The 18,313-nt window shown below is 55.7% G+C and overlaps 1 protein-coding gene across 2 annotated transcripts in view; it reads left to right on the top strand.

The window, feature by feature from the left end:
- The window catches only part of TMCC2 (transmembrane and coiled-coil domain family 2), a 29,773-nt gene that overhangs the window by 3,118 nt on the left and 8,342 nt on the right, over nt 1-18,313 (top strand). The window contains exon 2 of one of the 2 annotated variants that reach the window (XM_064399119.1): nt 9,727-10,257. In XM_064399119.1, coding sequence (XP_064255189.1) covers nt 9,727-10,257 — 531 coding nt within the window. Of the gene's footprint in view, nt 1-9,726; nt 10,258-13,840; nt 14,111-18,313 lie in introns of those variants that run through there. The other variant, XM_064399120.1, reaches the window with a different exon arrangement.

Genomic DNA, 18,313 nt, shown 5'->3' with positions numbered 1-18,313 from the left:
GAAGGGTCTGGGAACGTTGGGCCAAAGGGAGCTGCAGCTTCCCATGGCTGTGCCCAGCACCCCAAACATTCCAGGGCTGGCTCATCCCCCCGGAGCTGGAGCTCCACAGCCTCATCCAGCAGCAGCACCCGAGGCCAAGCAAACCCCATTGATTTTATCGAGCTGCCTGTGCTCCCTTCCTGCAGGTCTGCTGCCAGGGCTCACCTTTAATGCGTCTGGAGCTGGGCAATTAATTAAAATGGATCCTCAAACCGGGCAGAAGGCAGGGAGAGCTGGGGCTGGCTGCTGCCACAGCACAGCGGGCACTGTGCCACGGCCACCGCCAGTTAATGGGTTAATTAATTGTTAATCAATCGGAGTCTTCCTGCCCCAAACCGCCTGTGGAGCTGCTGGTGGGGTGGGTGCAAGCTGGTCCTGCTGTCCCTGCTCCAAAAATCCAGATTGCTGTCCCTGTGGATGGGGCAGGATCAGAGATTCCTGTCCCTGTGGATGGGGCAGGATCAGAGATTCCTGTCCCTGTGGATGGGGAAGGATCAGAGATTCCTGTCCCTGTCCTGTCCCCATGGATGGGGCAGGATCAGAGATTCCTGTCCCTGTGGATGATGAAGGATCAGAGATTCCTGACCCCGTGGATGATGAAGGATCAGAGATTCCTGTCCCTGTGAATGATGAAGGATCAGAGATTCCTGTCCTTGTGGATAGGGAAGGATCAGAGATTCCTGTCCCCATGGATGATTAAGGATCAGAGATTCCTGTCCCTGTGAATGATGAAGGATCAGGGATTCCTGTCCCTCTGGATGATGAAGGATCAGAGATTCCTGTCCCTGTCCTGTCCCCATGGATGGGGCAGGATCAGAGACTCCTGGCCTGTGGATAGGGAAGGATCACAGATTCCTGTACCTACGGATGGGACAGGATCAGAAATTCCTTTCCCCATAGATGAGGCAGGATCAGGGTCCCTGTCCTGTCCCCATGGATGATGAAAGATCAGAGATTCCTGTCCCTGTGGATGATGAAGGATCAGGGATTCTTGTCCCTGTGGATGATGAAGGATCAGAGATTCCTGTCCCCATGGATGTGGAAGCATCAGAGACTCCTGTCCCTGTCCTTTCCCCATGGATGGGGAAGAGTCAGTGATTCCTGTCCCTGTGCATGGGGGAGGATCAGAGACTCCTGTCCCCATGGATGGGGCAGGATCAGAGACTCCTGTCCCTGTGGATGATGAAGGATCAGGGATTCCTGTCCCTGTCCTGTCCCCATGGACGGGGCAGGATCAGGGTAAACTCCTGGCTGGCAGCCGGGATGGATTTGAGGTGGCACCCTGGGAGCAGCAGCTGCCTGGTGTCACCTGCAGCCCCGACTCTGGCAGCTCTGCCTTCCCCAGCCCCGCTCCCCTGCTGGCACCGGCTCCGCTGGGGAAAAGGGGGGAAATCAATTCTGTGTGTGTGGAATGCCCTGGAGGCAGGGAGTGCTGCAGGAGTGATGGGATCCATCCAAAACCCTGCATCCCGAACTGACGCTTCTCCTGAGCCAAGGGTTTTCCCTGGATGTGTTTTTTCCCTGGATGTGTTTTCCCTGGCTCTCCGTTTTCCATGGATCTCCTTTTCCCTGGCTCGCTGTTTTCCCTGTTTTTTTGTTGGTTTTCTCTGGATCTCTGTTGGTTTTCCCTGGATCTCTCTTGGTTTTCCCTGGATCTCTCTTTTTCCTGGATGTGTTTTCCCTGGTTCTTTGTTGGTTTTCCCTGGATCTCTGTTTCCTCTGTTTTTTGTTGGTTTTCCCTGGCTCTCTCAGTTTTCCCTGGATCTCTTTTGGTTTTCCCTGGCACTCTGTATTCCCTGGCTCTCCATTTTCCATGGCCCTCTGTTGGTTTTCCTTGGATCTCCTCTGTTGGTTTTCCTTGGATCTCGGTTGGTTTTCCCTGGATCTCTGTTTCCTCTGGATTTCTGTTGATTTTCCCTGGATTTCTGTTCTCCCTGGCTCTGTTTTCCCCGGATCTCTCCTGGTTTTCCCTGGCTCTCCATTTTCCCTGGATTTCAGTTTTCCCCAGCAGTCTGATCCAGCCCAGAGCTGAGCCCTGACCCTGTTCCCGTCTCCATGTTCACAATTTTGCTTTTCCTGGCTGCAGAACCCAAACCCCAAGAGCAGCAGGAATCCAGAGGCCTCGGCCCCAGCTCTGCCCGGTCCCAGCCCCACATCCAGGGGGAAAAAGCTCCTGAGGAGGGGGAGGTGAAGGACAGAGGGGTCCCACCACAGGAGGGGCTGCAGGGGCAGAGTGGGGCATTAACCCCCAAATCCTCACGTTATTTTTTGTGTTTATATGTTATTATACATTATTTTTATATATATCATTATATATTATATATTATATATTATATATTATATATTATATATTATATATTATATATTATATATTATATTACATATTATTTTATATATAATATACATTCTTTTATATCTTATATATATTGTTATATATTATCTTTATATAATATATATTAATTTCTATAATATTTTATTACTATATTTTTTAATTTTAGTATATTGTTATATTATTTTCTATATTGCATATAATTCTATATTACTATCTATTTCAAATATATATTTAAATATATATTTATAAATGTATTTATTTAAATATATATTTTAATACATATATTTTATATAATATATTTTATACATTTATATATGTATATATAAATATATAAATATATTTATTAATACATAATGATCTGTATTTATAATATATAAAATATAATATATATTATAATATGATTATAATATATTTATTTGTATATTTTAAAATATTTTATATATTATTCTATACTCTATATTAACTTTCTATTTCTATATTATTAATATTTTCTTTTATGCTTTAATACGTTTTTATTTTGGTTTATTCTTTTGGAGCTCCCCTGCTAGGAAGGGATGGGTGGGGTTGGAGACCCCCGGGTGGGACTCACCACCCACCCAGGGCATGCAGGACTTCCCTTCGGGAAGGTCCCAGTTCCAAACCCTCGGGCACATTTCTGTTTAATTCTGGTTAATTAATTTTGGTGTGCAGGGTGACAGCTGTGGGAGCGGCCGTGGTGAGGCACAGCTGGCACAGCTGGCACAGCTGGCACAGCTGGCAGCAGAGGTGTCACCCTGCAGATGGCACCTGGGATCGGAGCACACCTGGGCAGGGAATTAATTCCGTTATCCCAGAGCATTCCCACACCTGGGCGGGGAATTCTGTAATCCCAGAGCATTCCCACACCTGGGCAGGGAATTCTGTTATCCCAGAGCATTCCCACACCTGGGCAGGGAATTCTGTTATCCCAGAGCATTCCCACACCTGGGCAGGGGATTCCGTTATCCCAGAGCATTCCCACACCTGGGCAGGGGATTCCGTTATCCCAGAGCATTCCCACCTGAGCACACATCCCCTTATCCCAGAGCATTCCCACACCTGGGCAGGGGATTCATTCTGTTATCCCAGAGCATTCCCACACCGTGCAGCGCATCCTGTTATCCCAGACCCACACCGGGCACACATCCCGTTATCCCGGACCATTCCCAACCCGTTATCCCGGACTATTCCCACCCCGTTATCCCGGCCGTTCCCTCCCTGTTATCCCGGACCATTCCCACCCCGTTATCCCGGACTATTCCCACCCGTTATCCCGGCCGTTCCCTCCCTGTTATCCCGGACCATTCCCACCCCGTTATCCCGGACTATTCCCACCCGTTATCCCGGCCGTTCCCTCCCTGTTATCCCGGACCATTCCCACCCCGTTATCCCGGACTATTCCCACCCGTTATCCCGGCGGTTCCCTCCCCATTATCCCGGCCCATTCCCTCCCCGTTATCCCGGACCATTCCCTCCCTGTTCCCTCCCCGTTATCCCAGACCATTCCCACCCCGTTATCCCGCCCGTTCCCTCCCCATTATCCCGGACCATTCCCACCCCGTTCCCTCCCCGTTATCCCGGACCATTCCCTCCCCGTTATCCCGGACCATTCCCTCCCCGTTATCCCGGCCCATTCCCATCCCGTTATCCCGCCCGTTCCCACCCCGTTCCCTCCCCGTTATCCCGGACCATTCCCTCCCCGTTATCCCGGACCATTCCCTCCCCGTTATCCCGGCCCATTCCCATCCCGTTATCCCGCCCGTTCCCACCCCGTTCCCTCCCCGTTATCCCGGACCATTCCCTCCCCGTTATCCCGGACCATTCCCTCCCCGTTATCCCGCCCGTTCCCGCCCCGTTATCCCGGACCATTCCCACCCCGTTATCCCGGCCGTTCCCACCCCGTTATCCCGCCCGTTCCCGGCCGTTCCCTCCCCGTTATCCCGGCTGTTCCCTCCCTGTTATCCCGGCCGTTCCCTCCCCGTTATCCCGCCCGTTCCCTCCCCGTTATCCCGCCCGTTATCCCGGCCGTTCCCACCCCGTTATCCCGGACCATTCCCTCCCCGTTATCCCGGACCGTTCCCTCCCCGTTATCCCGGCCGTTCCCTCCCCGTTATCCCGCCCGTTATCCCGGCCGTTCCCGCGCCGTTATCCCGGAGCTCTGGCTCGCTGCCCGCCGCCGTGAGTCACGTTTGTCACATGCCGTCGCTCGGCCGTGCCCGAGGAGCAGCGGCTGTGGGGGAGTGCCCGATTTGCCGTTTGGGAACATCCAGGCGTTCTCCTTGGCGTTGTGGCAGCGGCAGCTTGGGGTGCCGAGCCGGGCTGGCTGTCACCCCTTGGGGACAGCTCTGGGCCTGTCCCCAGCCCGGCCGGGGGGGCCGGGTGGTGGCAGGAGCCGCTTGGTCCTGCCGGAGGAAAATCGGCTGAAAATGGAGCAGCAGGAATGGAAAACCCAAAAGGGGATGAGCAGGATCTGCCGGGATCCTGCTGCTGCTGTTTGGGGGCTGTGGCCTTCCCCCCGTGCCCCAAAATCTGGAGTGGGATGGGGTGGGAAGGGATGAGATTTAAAATCTGGAATGGGATGGGGTGGGAAGGGGTGAGACTTCCCCCCATGCCTAAAATCTGGAATGGGATGGGATGGGATGAGACTTCCCCCCATGCCTAAAATCTGCAGGGATGGGGTGGGAATTGATGAGATTTTCCCCTGTGCCCAAAAATCTGGAATAGAATGGGGTGGGAAGGGATGGAACTTCCCTCTGTGCCCTAAAATCTGGAGTGGGAAGGGATGGGGCTTTAAATCTGGAATGGAATGGGAGGGGATGAGATTTAAAATCTGGGATGGGATGGGGTGGGAAGGGATGGGGATTTAAATCTGGAATGGGATGGGGTGATACTTCCCCCCATGCCCTAAAATCTGGAATGGGATGGGGTGGGAATTGATGAGACTTAAAATCTGGAATGGGATGAGGTGGGATGGGATGGAACTTCCCTCTGTGCCCTAAAATCTGGAATGGGAAGGGGTGGGAAGGGATGAGATTTAAAATCTGGGATGGGATGGGATGGGATGAGACTTCCCCCCATGCCTAAAATCTGGAATGGGATGGGGTGGGAATTGATGAGATTTTCCTCTGTGCCCAAAAATCTGGAATAGAATGGGGTGGGAAGGGATGAGATTTAAAATCTGGGATGGGATGGGATGGGATGGGATGGGATGGGATGGGATGGGATGGGATGGGATGGGATGGGATGGGATGGGATGGGATGAGACTTCCCCCCATGCCTAAAATCTGGAATGGGATGGGGTGGGAATTGATGAGATTTTCCTCTGTGCCCAAAAATCTGGAATAGAATGGGGTGGGAAGGGATGGAACTTCCCTCTGTGCCCTAAAATCTGGAATGGGATGGGATGGAAAGGGGTGAGACTTTAAATATGGAATGGGATGGGGTGGGACTTCCCCCCCCATGCCTAAAATTTGGAATGGGATGGGGATTGATGAGATTTTTCCCCCATGCCTAAAATCTGGGATGGGATGGGATGGGATGGGATGGGATGGGATGGGATGGGATGGGATGGGACTTCCCCCCCGTGTTTGTGCAAATGTCCTAAAGAGCTGCAGAGCCTTGGCTGGAGCCTCTGGGCGGGCTGGGGATGAATAAATAATAAATAATTAATAATCCCAACAACTGAGCAGGATTTCTCAGCTTGGGGCCGTGCTGCGAGGTCGTGGCAACCAGATCCTCTCCTTGTGTGCCCTGCAAGCCGAGGACGGGGTTTGGGTGTCAGGGCATGGCTCAGAGAGGAGCTGGGAGGGTTCAGGCTGGGTGCCAGCAGCAGGGAAACCAGCCTGGAGAGCCTGGCACAGCTGGGCAAGGGCATTGCCAACGAGCAAGGCAAAACTCTCATCCAACTCCCAGTTTTCCTGCAAGATACCCCGATTTGGGCTAAAATGGGGTTTTTGCAGCTGTTCTCAGTGCAGTGGGAGCTGGAGCAGGGGCTTTGAAGTCCATAAAAACAAGTCCCCACCACCAAGCAGTAGAGCCTGGCTGTGCTGATGAGAAAGTCCAAAGAAATAAAGATATTTTTGGTGTTTTACAGCTGTCCACGCCGAGAAATTAATCTGTGTCCCTTGCCGTGGTTAGTAAGCAATGGCTGGTCCAAAATAGCCTCTGCTCTGAGCCGTGAGTGCTTCTGTGCCAGGAAAATGCCTCTGCTTTGGAAGTGCAGGAATGTCCTGGGAAAACATGAGAAAACAGAGCTTGTACAGCAGCACGGGACTTGTTTGTGCCACCCTCACAGCTCCTGGAAGCAAACAAACCCAGAGCTGGAATTCAGTGGGATCCAGCCTGGACAAACAGAGCTGGGATCCCTCCTTGCTTCCATCATTTTTTTTTCCCCATGAAAATTTGGTTTTTTCCATGCAGATCCCATGTCTGCCCAGCCCATGAAAGCCTCTTTCAGGAAAACTTGGAAGGGCCTGAGGGGGTTTTGTTTGAAAAGGTGAATTTTGCTCAGTTGGAGCTGTTGGATGGAGAAGCCCTGAGGGCTTCTGGCTCCCAAAATCTTTCCTGCCAGCTCCACTTTTAGTTTGTTTTCATCCCCCTGGGGAAGGGAGTTGGTTTCTTTTCACTTGGACTTTCTGCAGCTCTGGCTGAAAATAAATTCAAGTGCCACTTTGTAACAATTTCTAATAAATTTTCTAAATAAAGAAAACAGTTGAAATAATTGGAGACAACTAATCTTTTAACTTAGTCAATATTTTGTACAAGAACTTCCACAGAAATAATATTAAAGAATATTAAAGATGTTCAGCTCAGGCAAGTTCACCAGCAGAACTAAAATTATAAAAAACAATGTGAAATGAGAACTGAATTTGTATATTTTTGCAGAAGATCATTCAAGATCGGGAAGTCCATCTCACAAATGATTTTCCTGAAGGCTTTAAGGGAGCTGGGTTGTTTCTTTTCACCTGGGCCTTGTGCAGCTCTGGCCGTGCCCTCCATGGGAGGAATCTGGGGGTTTGGAGCTCTTACCTCTCAAATGCTGCCTCTGTTTCCATAGAGACTCTATAAATAGAATAAAATTTAAATTGTTATTTCCCCAAGAAGCGATTCAGCACTGGAGATTTATTATATATTTTCTAGGAAGAGCCTAAAAGGATGGAGATTTGCATTGTGAGTGGCTCAGGGCAGGGTGAGAAGCTTTCTCTGCAGAGTTTGGGGACACAGGATCCCTTTGCTGGTTCCTTGTCGGTGTTCCAGGTGTGCTGAGAGGGCTGGGGTTGGATTTGTCTGGGATTTTTTGGGGAAGGAGCCCGTTCTGTATGGCCATGAGCTCCTCCTCTGTCTGCAGCTCCTGGAGATCGTGTGTGGAACACCCCAGCTTTTCCAAAATCCCAACTTTGTGCCACTGGGGCTCTGGGGGTGCTCTGAGCCCTTTGGAAATGCTGGAATTTGGAATTTGGAAATGCTGGAAGTCGCTGCTCCATGATTCTCCTCACACAGGGGATGTGGAGAGCACGGGGCCAAAATCTCCTGGGATGCAAATCTGGGTGTTCCAAGGGAATCCTGGATTTCCAGTGGCTGCAGGGAAGAACCCTGGCCTCAAATCTGGGTGTTCCAATAGGATCCTGGATTTCCAGTGGAACCCGAATTTCCAGTGGCTGCAGGGAAGTCCAGTGGAAAACCAGATTTCCAATCCAGTGGAAACTCAGATTTCCAAGGGAACTCCAAATTTCCAGTGGCTGCAGGGAACCCTGGCCTCAAATCTGGGTGTTCCAGTGGAATCCTGGATTTCCAGTGGCTGCAGGGAAGAATCCTGGCCAGGTTCCAGTGGAACCCCAGATTTCCAGAACACTGGCCAGGTTCCAGTGGAACCCTGGATTCCCAGAACCTTGGCTATGACTCCTGGCCGTAATCAGGAGCAGGATCTGTTCCACCATCCATATTCATGATTTCCCCATGGCCAGCTGCCACCCCGAGTCCCAGGGATTGTGTCTGGGAATGTGGGATGCAGCTCCTGGAAAGGGAGAGCTGGGAATGCTCAGGGCATGCTGTCCCCATCCCCTGCTGGAAACCAGTGGCTGCCCAGTTTGTATTTATATGTTATTATATATTATTTTTATATATCAGTATGTATTATTTTATATATTATTGTATATTATTTTATATAATATATTACTATATATTATAAATCTCAAATATTTAAAATATTTTTATATTATTATATACTTTATATTTATAAATATATAAACCCAGTTTGAACTGGGTTTGGTGGCACAGAGCTGGTTCATCCCAGCCAGGCCAGCCCATGGAAAATGTCACAGGGAAAAAACCCCTGATCCTTGCTGGAGCTTGTGTGGCTCTTGGTCCATGGCTGAGGCCACTAACACTTAGTATTTCCAATATTTCCATTAATATTTAGTATTTCTAAATGCTAATATTTAGTATTTCTGATAGTTCTGCTAATACTTAGTATTTCCAATACCTCCATTAATATTTAGTATTTCCATGTAATTATACTTAGTATTTCCAATGTTTATCCATTCCCTCAATTAACAGCACCCATTCCCTCAATTAATTAACAATGCTCATCCCTTCGATTAACAGTGCCCATTCCCTCAATTAACACCCTCAATTAACAGCACCCATTCCCTTAATTAATTAACAGCACCCATTCCTTCGATTAGCAAACAGCACCCATTCTCTCAATTAACAGCACCCATTCCCTCAATTAATTAACAGTGCCCATTCCTTTGATTAACAGTGCCCATTCCCTCAATTAACAGCACCCATTTTCTAAATTAACAGCACCCATTCCCTGAATTAACACCCTCAATTAACAGCGCCCATTTCCTCAATTAACAGCGCCCATTCCCTCAATTAACAGTACCCATTTCCTCGACTAACAGTGCCCATTCCCTCGATTAACACCCTCAATTAACAGCACCCATTCCCTCAATTAACAGCGCCCATTCCCTCAATTAATTAACAGCACCCATTCCCTCAATTAACAGCACCCATTTCCTCTACTAACAGTGCCCATTCCCTCGATTAACACCCTCAATTAACAGCACCCATTCCCTCAATTAACAGCGCTCATTCCTTCAATTAACAAACAGCGCCCATTCCCTCAATTAATTAACTGCACCCCATTCCCTCAATTAACAGCGCCCATTCCCTCAATTAACAGCGCCCATTCCTTGAGTTAACAAACGGTGCCCATTCCCTCGACTAACAGTGCCCATTCCCTTGATTAACACCCTCCATTAACAGCGCCCATTCCCTCAATTAACAGCACCCATTCCCTCAATTAACAGCCCCCTCCCTCTCCTCTCCCACAGAAAATCCAGCAGCTCTCCGAGGGCTCCATGTTCAGCCATGGCCTCAAGCACCTTTTCCACAGCCGCCGGCGCTCGCGGGAGCGCGAGCAGCCGGGCTCGCAGGAGCCGGCGCCACCGGGGCCACCGACACCGTCGGCAGCCCCCCACGGCGCCTCTGACCACGAGTCCCCCGACGAGAAGGAGCGCTCGCCGGAGATGCACCGCGTGTCCTACGCCGTGTCCCTGCACGACCTCCCCGCCCGGCCCACGGCCTTCAACCGCGTGCTGCAGCAGATCCGCTCGCGCCCGTCCATCAAGCGCGGCACCAGCCTGCACAGCGGCAGCCGCCGCGCCAAGAGCGGCTCGCTGGAGCCCCAGAAGGGCAGCCCCCACCTCGGGCGCAAAGCCCCCCAGGACAGCGGCCTCACGGCCATCCTGCATCAGCACCAGGGCAGGCCCCGCTCGTCGTCCACCACGGACACGGCCATCCTGCTGGCCGAGAGCGGCGCTGTCTACCTGCTGGCCGAGGACAGCGAGGGGCTGGCGGACAAGGTAGGGACGGAGCAACTTGGAGGGGCTGGGCTGGAGGATCTCGAGGGGTTTTGGGGCTCTGATCAAGTCCCTGATGGGGTGCAAGCAGTGGGGTCGGTCAGGCTTTGATCCCACAGCGAGGGGCTGGTGGATAAGGTAGGGATGGAGCAACTTGGAGGGGCTGGGCTGGAGGATCTGGAGGGGTTTTGGGGCTCTGATCAAGTCCCTGATGGGGTGCAGGCAGTGGGGTCGGTCAGGCTTTGATCCCACAGTGAGGGGCTGGCGGATAAGGTAGAGATGGAGCAACTTGGAGGGGTTGTGCTGGAGGAAAGGGGGGTCTGGAGGGATTTTGGGGCTCTGCACAAGTCCCTGATGGGTTGCAAGCAGTGGGGTCAGTCAGGGTTTGCTCCCACAGCGAGGGGCTGGTGGATAAGGTAGGGATGGAAGGGTTGTGCTGGAGGCCAGGGGGGTCTGGAGGGGTTTTGGGGTTCTGATCAAGTCCCTGGTGGGGTGCAGGCAGTGGGGTCAGGCTTTGCTCCCACAATGAGCGGTTGGCGGATAAGGTGGGGATGGAGCACCTCGGAGCAGTTGTCCCAGAGGAAAGGAAGGTCTGGAAGGGTTTTGGGGCTCTGCACGAGTCCCTGGTGGGATGCAGGCAGTGGGGTCAGGCTTTGCTCCCACAGTGACAGGGTAAGGGGACATCACCTTGATCTGTACCTCAGAAGGCTCAGGGTGGACATCAGCAGGAATTTCCTCCTGGAAAGGGCTGGAAGGGGCTGCCCAGGGGGGTTTGGAGTGCCCGTCCCTGGAGGTGGCACTGAGTGCTCAGGGTGGGGATCGGGCACAGCCTGCACTCAGTAATCCCAGAGGGATTTTCCACCCTCAGTGATCCTGGGATTCTGTGGCGTCACCGGGGTTGGGGAGCACGAGAACAGAGTGGGGAGCCAGGGCACCCCAAAATTCCCTTGGGACAGGGCTGTCCCTCAGGGCAGTGCTGTGGCACCAAGCAGTGGTGGCAGCCCTTGGGAACCTGGAGCTGCTGGAACTGAGGCTTCTCACGGGAAACTGAAGGCAGGGACACGATTCCCAGGGTGGGATTTGAGGGATTCAAAGGCCCTGGCACGACCCTGTTCCCGTGGGATGGGGGAGTCCAGAGGCACCCCCGGGCTCAGCCTGGCTGCTGCGATTTGGTCCCATCCCAAGTGATTCTGAAACCAGTCTGTGCCGGGCTGATGGGCAGGATGGTGTTTCCATCTAGTGTTTAGTGCCATTAATTATGCACCAGCCCAATTAGCACACGCTGAGTTCAAGGGACAGGCGCTGAGAGGTGCAGGGGGGGATTTTCCCTCCTGGCTTCTCCCCTTCATCTTCAGAGCTGTGGGGGGTTCCACAGCCTGGAGTGGCTCTCAGGGAAATGAGGATCCTTCTTTTTGTGTTTTTAATTTAATCCTTTTTGTGTTTTTAATTCAATCCTTTTTGTGTTTTTCATTCACCTGAGAGCTGCAGCAGTGGATTGGAAAAGCTCAGCCTGGGGAGAGGCCAGACAGGCTCCGACAGGGACACGGGAAAGTGGTCCCAAGGATAAAAATGTCAGTGTGCCAGCAGCTTTCCAAGGAGCTGCCCAGAATCTCCTCTCCCCAAATCAGGACACCCCAATCCTTCCCTGGCTGTCCCTGCTCCTCCCTTCTGGAATGTCACCAGGTGATGAGGAGCATCAGGTTGTTCATTTGAGCATCTGCAGCCAAAATTTCTCCCTCGTGGCCTCCTCTGGGGCATGGCCTGTGCCACTGCCTTGCCAGGATCCCAATCCCACTGGGATTATGGCCAAATCCTCCACCCCACTGGGCCAGAAGCATCCAGAGCAGATCCCTGTCCACTCCCAGAGCAGCCCAGAGAGGGGATGAATAATTAACTGCATATGACACAAAGAGTAATAAGAAGAGAGACAACACCTTTGTGAGGCAGTGGAAAAATAACTTATTTAGAGAAACACGAGCCCCGCGATATTCCCGAGCCGGATTGGTTTTCCAGGAGCCCTCAGGAAGCCCTGAGCCTCCTGCCTGCAGCAGGGCAGCTCCTTCTCCTCAGGGATGGGCTCCAGAGGGGGGGTTGGCATCACCCCTGCCTTGTCCCCAGGGATCTGGCACCTCCTCCCTGTTCCCCATCCCTTTGGAAGCCCCACGGGATGCACGGGGCTCCTGGGAAGGAGACATTCCCACCCTCCCCACGGATTTCATGCTGAATTTTCCACCCCTTCCCTGAGGAGCAGATGCTGGATGGGTCCCTCGTGGGATTGCTCAGTCTCAGCAAGTGCTTTTTGAGCAGCTACTGGTGATTTTTTTTTTCTTTCCTTTTAATTTTTCTTGTTCAATTAATTAAGTTCCTGCAGTTCTGCCTTCCCTTTTCCTGCACTAGTTCCTCACCCCGTGTACCCTGGCACACAAAATTCCTCCCCCTGCACCCCCTAATTCCCCCCAGGAGCAGCCTGAGGGGCTCAGTGGGACCATGGCTCAGCCTGGGATTTGGTGCTGGCCGCCCCTTCTGGCTTTTGGGGTTTGTGGCTCCCCCCAAAAGGAGCACTGCCGAGGGCTCACCCCCACCTGGGGTTCCCACTCTGGGGACAAACCTTCCTTGGCAGGGCAGGTATTTGTGATTTTCCCTCTCCCCAGCCCTCCAGCCCCCTCCCTGTTCCCACCTTGAGTTTGGGATGGGCCGGGAATGCCCGGGCTGCTCCTGGCAGCAGGGAACAGGGTTTGGTTTCCTCTGTGCTCCAAGAGCCTGCTTTGCAGGCACAGAGCTGGAGGAGCTCCTTCCCCAGGGCTGGGAGCTTCCCTGCATCCCAAAAATCTGATACCCGTGTGTAGCACAGAGCTCCGGGCTGGAGGAGCTCCTTCCCTGGGGTCCAGGAACATCCCAAAAATCCCCTGTCCCCTGTGTCCCATGGAGCTCTGAGCTGGAGGAGCTCCTTCCCCAGGGCTGGGAGCTTCCCTGCATCCCAAAAATCTTCTCTCCATGTGTCCCACAGAGCTCCTGGCTGGAGGAGCTCCTTCCCCAGGGCCGGGGTCATCCCTGCATCCCAAAAATTCCCTGTCCCATGTGTTCCACTAAGCTCTGATCTGGAGGAGCTCCTTCTCTGGGGTCCAGGAACATCCCAAAAATCCACTGCATCCCAAAAATCCATTCTGCCCTGTGTCCCACAGAGCTCCTGGCTGAAGGAGCTCCTTCCTCAGGGCCAGGAGCATCCCTGCATCCCAAAAATCCTCTCTCCCATGTGTCCCACAAAGCTCCGAGCTGGAGGAGCTCCTTCCCTGGGGCTGCGGGTTCCAACAGCCGGGATCATCCCTGCATCCCGAAAATCCGCTTTCCCGTGTGTCCCGCGGAGCTCCTGGCTGGACGAACTCCTTCCCCAGGGCGGGGGTCATCCCCTCATCCCAAACACCGGCACGGAGGGCGGTTTGCCCCCGGCGGGCCCGTTTGGGGGGTACCCGCCGTGCCGGTGCCGTGCCGTGCCGTGCCGTGCCGGTGCCGTGCCGGCGGCACGTGTGACAGCGCGGCAGTGGCACTGCCGGGGCCGGGGGAGGCAGCAGCACGGCGCCGGGAGCGTGCCGGGAGCTTTCCCCTGATCCCCCTAATCCCCTGCTGGTGACCCGCCAGGCGCAGCCGGGCGCTCGGGAATTAGCGGCGGCGGCAGCGCCCGGCCGGGGGGTCCCCGCAGCCCCCGGGGCTAACGGGGCTGGCGGGGCACCTCGCCCCCGGGGGGCCGCGCTCCCCGGCGGGGCGGCCCGAGCTGGAGCGGGGCGGCCGCGGGGTGCTGTGCCTGGCGCTGCCGGGGAGCTGCGCCGACTGCGGGGACGGCGGCATGGTCCACGCGCAGGTGAGCCCCGGCCCCGGGGGGGCGGCGGGACCCGTTAGAGGGCGGCGTTAACGGCGGCGGGGCCGTCCGTCCGTCTGTCTGGCCGTCCGTCCGTCTCTCTCTCCGTCTGTCCGTCCGTTTGTCCGTCTGTATGTCCGTCCGTCCGTCCCTCTCTCCGTCTGTCCGTCTGTTTGTCCCTCTCCGTCTGTCCGTCCGTTTGCCCCTCTGTCTGGCCGTCCGTCCCTTTCTCCGCCTGTCTGTCCGTCCGTTTGTCCACCCGTCTCTCCGTCCGTCCCTCCCTCTCTCTCCGTCCGTCCGTCCGTCCCTCTCTCTGTCTGTCCAGCCGTGCTCCCCGCGTCCCCCAGGCCTGTCCCCGTCGCACGTGTCACCCGCGCGGGTTCCCAGCCCGGTCCGGACCCGCCGAGGTCCCCCGGGGGCGGCGAGGGGCCGGCCCCGTGGGGCCCGCTGCCCTCCGCGTCCCTCGGCAAGTGACAGCGGCAGCTGCCACCGCCGGCCGTGTCCCCTCCCCGAGCAGATGCTTCTCCTGTGAGGCACCGGGGGGGCAGGGGCGGCTTCGTGCTGCCCCTCGGGCCGGCCCTGAGCTGTGAGCCCCCCGTTGTTATGGGATCACGACCCAAAAGTGCCGTTCCCTGCTCCAAACTCCTCTCTCCGTGTCCCAGGAGTGTCCCCGGTGTCCGGGGGGGACCTGTCCCTGCAGCCCCAGCCCTGGCGCTGTGCTGCCTCAAGGGCAGCAGCCCTGGGGACACAGGGCAGGATTCATCCCGCTAAATTTAGCTTCCCCCGGGTCAGTGGCTATATCGGGGCCAGACGGATTACAGGAGAAACCCGGAGTTCCCGAGCAGCCAGCCCGGGGGGACACGGGGGTTTGGGGTGGCTCGGGGATGTCAGGGAAGGTTCGTGTCCCCCATGCCCCGGCTCCCTCCTGGCGTGCCGCTGGTTCCTGGGGGAGGATGTGCTTTCTCCCTCCCACAGCTCCGGTTACCCGGGCTCAGCCAGCATCTGGGACAGGGACCGGGTGAGGATTGGCCCCACCGGGCAGAATTTCCCCAGGCAGGAGCTTTCCCTCGTTGCTGCCTCCGTTTCCCCAGCTGGAATTCATTCCGGCCCATCCATGAGTTTGGTGAAGTGTCCTGCATCTCCTCGGGAGGATTTTCTGGCATATCCTCCCCTCCTTCCCAGGGGCTAAAATCCCAGGGGAGGAGGTGAACCAGGCCAAAGGGAGCAGAAGGGGGGTGAAAAGCTGCCCCCCTGCACCCCGAGCCCCTGGGACACCCCTGTGGCACCCAAGGGATGAGCTGGGGAGCAGAAACCTACAAATGCCAGGGGTTTTGGGGATTTTGAGAGGATTTTTGGGGTTCCTGAGCTGGAATTGGAGGTGTGAGCGTGCAGGTGAGCTCCCACTCCCCACGTGTGGCAGGGGATGAGTCTGTGAGGCAGGGCTGGTGCTGGGAGCTCCTTCCCTCACTCCCGTCGGGATGAGCGCTCTGGAATGAGCAGATAATAGCTGGAAAGACAAAGACGCCCGAGATTGCTGCTTAATTAATTCAGGAGGAGAAGAATATCAGACTCTGCTACTGATTCAGCCCTCGTGAAGACATGGTGTTCTCAGCCTCGGTGACATATGGCTGTTGATTGCAGCCCACCCGCAGCTCCCGCTCCCGGCAGGCAGCGCCGCGATCCCGGGGGATTTGGGGGTGGATGCCCAGGGTGCAGGGCAGGATTTGGGGTGCAGGGTTTGTGTCCATGCTGTGATCTCTCAGCTGACCCCTGCTGCTCTGGGCTGGGAGCAGGATTTGGTTCCAGAGTGTCCTGTTTGTGGCTCCTCACCTGGCTGGGGTTGTGGCTCGGTCTCTCCCTGCTTCCCCCTCAAATCCTCCGTGTAGAAGCCCCCAAAAATCCCCCCTGGCTGCACCAGCCCTGCTGGAGGTGCTGAGCTGCTGGGGGGGTTAATGCTGTGTCAGGGTCACTCCCTTCAGCAAAAACAACAGCAGGAATTCTTCCAAATATTCTCCAAGCGTGGGCAGGGCCTGGATGGCTTCACCCATTCAGCTGCTCGCTGAATTGTCCCTTCAGAGCTGTCCCTGCAAGGCCAGGGCACAAGGGACAGGCCCAGCTTGGGGATGTGCTGTGCAGTTGGGAAATGCCAGGTTCCACATGGGCACGGACACCCTGGCGCTTCCCAAGGGACAATCCCGGGATCTTTCCATCTGTACCACAGCACTCCTCGAGTGCCCTGAACCCCGTGGGGTGGTGGCAGTGTCCCAGCCGTGCTGGGGACCGGGAGCAGTGGTGGCTCTGTTTGATTGTTTATTTGTTTGTTTGTTTGTTTGGGTTCCCTTTGGGAAGTGCCCGGCAGCGCTTGGCGGTGCCCTTTGTTCTCCTGGCACCATTGGAGGATTGGGATTGCTGGGGGGCTTTGGGAGTATTCCCCCCTCCCTGCTCCCCTCTCCAGGCAGGGATTTGGGATGTGCAGGGCCGGGGGTGAGCAGCAGGGTGGGAGCTGCAGGAGGAGGCCCAGCAAGGAGGATTTGCTGCAGCCACCAAATCCCCTGGGGAGTGGGGTGCTGAGGAGCAGTGGGGTTTGGCAGATCTGTACCAGCATCCCAACAACCCATCTGGGCAGTTTTCCCAGCCCAGTCAATGAAGGTTTTCCTGCTGGTTTTAATTCCTGCTTCTCTGTGCTAAGCCCAACCCCAGGCAGAGCCAAGCCCCAGCCCCAAACCTGCCCCGTATTCGTGGGGACCCTCCTGGTGCCCAGACCAAGGCTTTGCAGCTGGACCCTGCCCTGCCCAGCACAGAACACACCAAATCTGCCGGGATTTTGTGGAAAATCCAGGGTTTCCTTTGCCTGGGAGCTGGTATTCATTTCTAAATTTGCCTCATACAGTCAGGCCTGAAAAACAGCAGCTGGGGGGAAGGATGATGGGGAGCGTGACACCAACCTCTAGGGTAATTCCCGTGCAGAATTCCCTTTTTTCCCGTGCCAGGAGGGGGTTTTGCATGCTGTGGCAGGGACTTTGTGCCCCTGGGAGGGGAGATGCTGCCCCACTGCTCTGCCTGGCTCGGCTGGGCCGTTCAGCAGCCACGATTGTGTTGTTTGCAGTGGTTTGTTACCCCGGCCCATTCAGCAGCGAGGCTCTTTGTTGTTTGCAGTGATTTTTTACCCTTTCCCTCGTGCTGGGAGCTGGGAGCAGCTGTTCTCCTGGGAGCCCAGCCCCTGAGCACCTCAGTAAGTCCCAGAAATGCTCTCCAGGCTCCTTGCAGCAGCCTGCCTGCGCTGGCTCTTCCTGAGCATCCCAGCCTTTACCAGTCCTCGCTCCACCAGCCTCCTCTGGGAAATTCCTGCTCCTCCACCTTTCCCCAGGGCCGGGAGCAGGGTTTGTGAGCTGGCAGGGGCTGTGGGGGACATGGGGCTTCCCCCTGGGGTGCGTGAGCCACTCACTTCCCAGCCCCCAAAACCATAGGGGGAAGCAGCAGGGCTCCAGGGCAGCCCCAGCCCCTTCAGGAGGGAACTGGCAAGCAGGCAGGGTGCTTTCCACCGGCTCCTGTGCAGCTGCCTGGTTCTCCTGCCCTGCTGAGACAGCACAAGAGCCACGGGAAGTGACCTCTGCCCGCCGTGCTGAAAGCAGAAGTGATGCTATGGCAGAGGCCAGAACCGAGCTGACCAGCCCTGGTCACCCCAGAGGCACCCACGGGGCGGGAGCGGCTGCTCCAAACCCCCCTGGCACCCAGGGATGGGCCAGGAGCAGCCCCTGCCCAGCCGGGAGGAGAGGAGCCCCTGCCGGTGCCACCCCCGGGGGCAGCTCGGTGTCACCTCCCGGCCCCGGGGACAGCTCGGTGTCACCTCCCGGCCCCGGGGGCAGCTCGGTGTCACCTCCCGGCCCCGGGGGCAGCTCTGCGGTGTCACCTCCCGGTCCCCGCGGCTCCGTGTGGCACCCCCGGGAAGCTGTGCCCCGTCCTCGCCCTGCCCTGGCACAGCTGGGCGCAGCACGGTAGGCACGGCGGGGTTTGGGGTGGCATTTCCAGGGAATCTGGAATTTCCAGGTTTCCCTGTGCCGGTGGGGGTGGATGGGAGCTGGGCTGGAAGGGGATGAGGGTTTTGGTGCCGGGTGTGTTCTCCCATGGCAGAATGGGGTCAGTGCCACCCCCGCTCTCATGGGGTGACAGGGACAGATCCAGGTCCTGGTCCAGGACGCCTCGGTG

The sequence above is a fragment of the Passer domesticus genome, chromosome 25, assembly GCF_036417665.1.
Source record: "Passer domesticus isolate bPasDom1 chromosome 25, bPasDom1.hap1, whole genome shotgun sequence".
Lineage (NCBI taxonomy): Eukaryota > Metazoa > Chordata > Aves > Passeriformes > Passeridae > Passer > Passer domesticus.
The sequence above is the reverse complement of the archived record's forward strand: the minus strand, read 5'-3'. Positions and strand labels throughout refer to the sequence as shown.